Source organism: Austrofundulus limnaeus, unplaced genomic scaffold (genome assembly GCF_001266775.1).
Source record: "Austrofundulus limnaeus strain Quisiro unplaced genomic scaffold, Austrofundulus_limnaeus-1.0 Scaffold13, whole genome shotgun sequence".
NCBI lineage: Eukaryota > Metazoa > Chordata > Actinopteri > Cyprinodontiformes > Rivulidae > Austrofundulus > Austrofundulus limnaeus.
Genome location: NW_013952415.1, coordinates 1,613,674 through 1,619,842, shown reverse-complemented (window position 1 = coordinate 1,619,842; position 6,169 = coordinate 1,613,674). Strand labels below are relative to the sequence as shown.

Sequence of the window (6,169 nt, the reverse complement as noted above, 5' to 3'; positions counted from 1 at the left end):
GTTCTTGCATGAGGCCCAATGAGTTTTCGTGTTTTTTTTAAAGTGAACTGACCTTTTGAACTTTAAATGTTTCCAAAGCACGGACATAATTTGCAGGAGGGTTAGGGGGGATATGACTGCCACAATAATTTGATCCAGTCAATATATCCCCAACAATAAAATGACATCATTAGCTCTAACACAATAGAAACAAAGGTTTAAGCACACAGCTGCAACTCTCTTGTTGTCGTTAAGTAGCTTTGACCTGATTTCAAAATTTATGATGTCCTAAATGTACGTTTAAGCACAACTGCTGAAAATGACATGCAGGGTTTTAGTTTGCTCTGGTCACATTAATAATGACCATATTAACTGAATCATGTGTTGTAAAATTTCTCCAACCAAATTGTTGTGCACCAGGTAAATACATGCTCTTGGAAAATTAAGAAATTTAGGTATATTGTGTAATATGTCCTAAAAAGTTAAATATTTGTTACTGTTGAAAAAACGGGGAAAACAAAGCTACACCTTTTCTTAGTTGTTGAAATGACGTGGGACAGAAGAGGTGCAGAGTATATATAAAGAAAACAGAAAAGTTAAGTAAATTACAGTAAAAGCATTACAAAATATTTTAACCCCAAAAAAGCAAATGATTCACTAAATAAATAAATAGGCATAACCCCCAATGGTAAAGCGAAAGTTATGCTGTTGTTTCTCAGTAAAACTGTAATTAATCAAAGCATACATTTGTGTGGTCTGATGAAAAAGTGTTCTCGAGCCTAAACAGGTAGTTTTAGTACAAAACATTTTCTGATTCTCTTACATTATTTAAAATAATTTCTTTTAGGTTTTGTCCTAACCTTAGTTTTTTTTCCCTTATTTTTATAAGGAAAAAACTTTATACAAGGAAAAAGTTGTATACAAGCTACAGTCTTTTGCAGTTTTTATTTCAATGCATAAACACATTTTACAGAATAGTAATGCCCCGCCCATCTTGTAGTTGGTTCCTATAGTCTTTACTCTGCCTAATTGATTTGTTTTCAAAGCACAGTTTTCCCCATAATCCAGTGATTTAATGATATCATGTTGCATGCGTAGAGAGCATCCTGTAATCTCCTGCGGGATGCAGGCCATTAGATAAAAACGTTGGGATGTGTGTGTGTGTGTGTGTGTGTGTGTGTGTGTGTATTGTTCCAAAGGGCACATAGTACAACCTCTGGGTTAAAGGATTGCAAATGCTCTCTTAAATATTATACTGATATTGTCCATAAACAGTTTGTCACACAAACACGAATGAAGACATCAAGTGACCTGATTTTAGCTCTGATTACATTGTTGAGTGAAACACAATTCGGTTGTTAGGAGATGACCCTTCAACATCTGCTGTTGCTTTGACTGTTTGTAAGGATTTGTGATCGCTTCACCTGAAACTCCCCAAACTCTCATTTCCCAGTCGTACAGCTGGAAATCTTCCAGTTAGGTCAGTCATTTTCAGCTCCGTATTTCTGGCCTGCTGCTGCATCCAGAACGGAATTGGACAAGATGAGGTGACCGAGTCCTTGCGGTTAAATCCAAGTGAAGGCCAGCTCTGAGGAGCTTGGCAAAGTGACTGATTCCTCCTGCGAAAAAAATCCCTGCTTTACTTCACTTTTTGGCCCAAGATTGAGCCCACTCCAGCAGGACTAGGCCAGATAATCTGTGGTCCTGATTGAAAATGAATCAAGAAGTTAAACCTATCCGGTAGAGATGATCTGGGCCGACTGCCAGGATTAGTTTCGTTCATCTGTGTGTGCCGTCTTAAGACCACCCTACCTAATTGTCAAACAGACAATCTACTTGCAGCCATAAAATTTACTGAGCACAACTCAGAGTTTCCTGTATGAAAACCTGGGAACTTTGAAATCGAATGGGTTTGGTAAAACAGCATGAAGAGTTGTTCAGCTGAAAGGTCAGTATGTATTCGGCTCCCCGCCTGCCGTCAAAAGGTCTGACAGTGACAGGGAGCGAGGAAAGAAAAGGCTGGAATGAGGTTTCACTGCAGGAAGGCTCGTGTCTGCTTTGTGGACCGAAAGCTCGTTGAACCAGGAAGATTGAGTCACTGCGTCACCACACTCAATATGAGGCTGCTGGAGTGCTTTGACCCCCTGGGAGGGGGGTCATCAGGTGCTCCTGTCACTGTGACACTTATCTGGACAAGCAGAATACTATATTGAGTATTGGGGGAAAAAAATGAACAGTAAAACTTTGGAGAAATTTTTATTTTATAAAGATTCTCCTGAACGGATATAAAACATGATTTGTATTCTGCTCGGTTTTCTTGAAACTGTTTTCATATTTATTGTTTCAAACTTTCATTAAATTATTTTTTCAGGTTACAAGGTGGAAATTTTGCCTCTGGCGTTCAGGAATGAATTTTCATCTGGCATTAGTGGAATTGTCAGATTGTCAGATGGTATCAAAGCAATATAAATGTGTGTGAAAGTTTCACCTCAGCCTCATTGATTCCCTTATTGGTTATTCTAGTTGGGCTTCTATATTTCTGAGCGCGCATAACTGGAAATGTGTGTTGAATGGAATTACTAACAACCTGCTTCTGGCTCTTTTTCTGTCATGAAAAGATTTGTGTAAATTTCCATCTGTCAGTCTTATTGATCTTCAGCTTTCTGGTGGCTAATCTACTGACTGAACGGGACAAAGCAAGTTGTTAAAAACAGAGAAACTGCTTCCACCTTATAAGTCTTTCGGTGATGTTAGAATGTGTTTTGGTAGATATGAGGAAACTGTAAGGCCAAGACTGAGGAGTTACTGGCATTTTGGAAAAGTGAAACAAGAAGTTCTTCCTGTTGTCAAAGAGAAACTCATAATTATTTCCAATGTTTTTTAAATGAAAAAACATCTGTGATACAACAAAATTCTGGTTGTAATTTGTCTAGATTTTTAAAAAAATCTTGTCGACTGATCAAAAAGAAAAAAATTGTATAGGTCTTCTGGACGGGTTCTTCTCTAATGAAACGTTTCGTCTCTCCTCCAAGAGACTTCTTCNCTCTCAGACTGAAGAAGTCTCTTGGAGGAGAGACGAAACGTTTCATTAGAGAAGAACCCGTCCAGAAGACCTATACAATTTTTTTTCTTTTTGATTTTCTTACCTGGATTACTGAGATGCATCAGGACTTGTCGACTGATCAACTGAAGATTGTTGAGAAAAAAAGAGTTTACATTGTTTTCTTCTACAGTCATGAATGTAATTTAATGAAAGTTCAGAAAATAATCAGTGGATGTCATTTAGGGTTGGGCGATAGTTTCGTAAAATTAAATCTCAATTAATTGTGGCATTTAGCCAATAACAATTAAAATGGCGATTAACAGGTGACAATTACACTTGCACGATTTTGACTCTGAACCAGACACCCTGTGTTTTAAAATTATACTGACAAATCTTCAGTCAAACTAACTTCCTCAGTTTAACAGGTTAAATTAGCGAGCTGTGAATTGAAATCCACCTTTTCTASAATGTGGAGTGGCAGCAGAGCTTTAGTAATGCAATATGCCARAAGCTCACATGCATGCATGATGAGGGTGCATCAGTTACAAAAACATGTCATCATGTGGCATGAATTGCAGCAATTGCAAAGTGGTAATTAATAGGTGATTGATTGCACATGATACAATTCTGCACAACCCTAATGTCCTTTTTAAACTAATTTGGAGTCGGCTTAATACAAGCTTAATCAACCTTAGCCAACACAAAAAAGTCAGTCATTTTTTCAGACACTGAGCAGGGATTCGATAGGTTAGTGGCAGAAAGTCATCTTCCTCACAGGCTCCAAAAAACAGATCACTCTGCATTTCTGTTCAAAGCTTCAAGCTTCAATAAGATTAAGATGCCGTAAGAATTTTTGTTCCTGCAAAGTAACGTCTCTGAAGTTTATTTTCCATGAAGAATCTGCTCTGTACTGTATGTAAAACAGAGAATACTTCCATTCTGTAGTTATGTGTTTCTGTGTGTGTAAATATAAATCAATGAATTCACTTTAGCTACGGGTGAGAAGCCGTTTGTTGTGCTTGTTTGACTTTATTCAGACATATGGCTCAAATAACTGCACTGTGATCACTCCACTGATWTATAACTGTACTCTTGGTGTGGCAGTCAAAGCTCTGGCTGAGTGTTGGATTTGCAGGTCTGTCTGTTCCAATCACATTATTTATAATTAGCATTCCATCGCTCCCATCAGAACTGTTCAAAGCTGCGTGTGTGTGTGTTTGAATCAGAGATCTGATTAACTGATTTCCAGTTGTCCCCGAGGGCTAATGGGAATTAAACACCCCTGCTGATTCTCAGTGGGTGAGCAGCCTGCGACACATKTGTCTGTGTTTGACCCTCTCTCTTGTTAGACACAACATGAAAAGCATAAATAATGCAGAAAACACATGTAATCAGAGGGGGAAAAAAAAAACTAACCTAAAGCAATCACACATAATAATGCATAGATTACCCAGCAAAACAGTCTAAGAGGTCGCCCTTCTTCTCATCTGTTATTTTTCACTCTAACATTTGGTTTTTTTTTTATTAAAAGTGCATAAAAAGTATCTAAATGGAAGCTTACATTTCATTTTGTTTTTCCTGCAGGGCTGCTGTGAAAACGGGCCTGTCCTTCAGCGCAGCTCGGCCCAGTGACCCATCGCTGTGGGATGTGGTGGTGCAGCCCGGCAGAGGAGCGACTCCCAACACTGTCTCTGTTGTCTGCAGCAGGAAGGCGTCCATCACTCAGAAAAGGTCAGTCCACTGCAAGTATTGTGCATTTTATAAACACCATGTCAGTGTTTTCACCAGCCCATTCCAGACCTGTTTCATCTGCACAACATTTCCTATCTTTTAATAGTCCTCATTGTCTCATTTGGCCTTGTTTATGAAAGACGTAGGGGACGTCCTCCATGTCTYCCTGCTACGCTTGCAAATGGAAGTGATCAGGTAGCATTCAAGAAAAATGTTTTTTCAGTGTTACATTATTTTGAAGAGGAAAGTATGTTTGATAACAAGATACATTTTGTAACGATTTAATGATAATTTATGGCCTTGTGTTTAGAAGTTCACAAACTAGACTCTCAAGAGCTCACATTTACACTTTAATCTGTATCAAAGCATTACTCCAGTATCTGAGAACTCTGTTCTTTAAATTAGCGGATGAATGACTATTAAAAACTGGTTGATGATCAAATTTTTTTTGAGTTCGAACTTTAAAGTACCAGTAACATAATATTTTGCAATAAATATAAATGCATTTCTTGGAAGATAGAATTGATAACATATTGCAAAAAAAGCTTTCCCGCCACTGAGATGAACAGTCGTTGATATGTTTGCATGTGAAGTAACAGGAAGTGATGTCAAAGGGGAATGTCTGAATGTGACCAGACTGTTGCTACGACAGCTAACAACACAGACTGTAGAGTAGAATCTGGTGTTTCTTTACATTATTTCGAGTCACTGTCAGAAAGAGACGAAGAAGTGTTCAAATAATATTGTTTCACTAAACGAAGACCAGAGAGTTCCCCTTTGATGTCACTTCCTGTTTCACTTTAGCTGAGCCATATTCAAAAGAAAACCGTTTTTGTGACAGAATGGGTAAAATCATGTGTATTATGCTAGTTTAAATATAAAGATGTATTTTCTTGGACTTTTTGTATTTGTCACAGTCACTTTAAGATCTGCAAAGAGTTTTTTGTTTATAATCAAATTTTTGTCACAGATTGAATACAAGTGAAACTTTTTTTTTTTGCCACTTCAGTAGAAAGCAGAACTGAATATCTGAATATTAGTATCTTAGCTTCTTCATCATCAGCGGCCTTTTTTTCTTTTTTTTAATAGGAGAAAAAGAAAGAGAAAGAAAAAAGTGAAATGTAATGAGAAAGAGTGAAAGAGAGATTAGAAGATATGTGAAAAATATGTTGAGAAAACACAAGACAGCACACCGACTTCTTGTCTCCACACCTACAAAAAACAAAGAGCAAAACCACAGCAACAAAGATGCATATCTATATATTTATAATGACTATAGCCTTGCTTAAAACCATACCCATGTACATATACAAACTTAAACATATGCACATAAACATACCCATACCTACACATTCAAACACTTTCATATGCCACGAAGAATTGAGGCAGTTCTGAAGGCAAAAGGGGGTCCAACCC

The 6,169-nt window shown here is 37.6% G+C and overlaps 1 protein-coding gene across 1 annotated transcript in view; it reads left to right on the top strand.

Annotated features, from left to right (window-relative positions):
* Positions 1-6,169, top strand: part of LOC106513551 (transmembrane protein 132D) — a 41,168-nt gene that overhangs the window by 10,478 nt on the left and 24,521 nt on the right. The window contains exon 3 of the mRNA XM_014002431.1: positions 4,607-4,753. Coding sequence (XP_013857885.1) covers positions 4,607-4,753 — 147 coding nt within the window. The remainder of the gene's footprint in view (positions 1-4,606; positions 4,754-6,169) is intronic.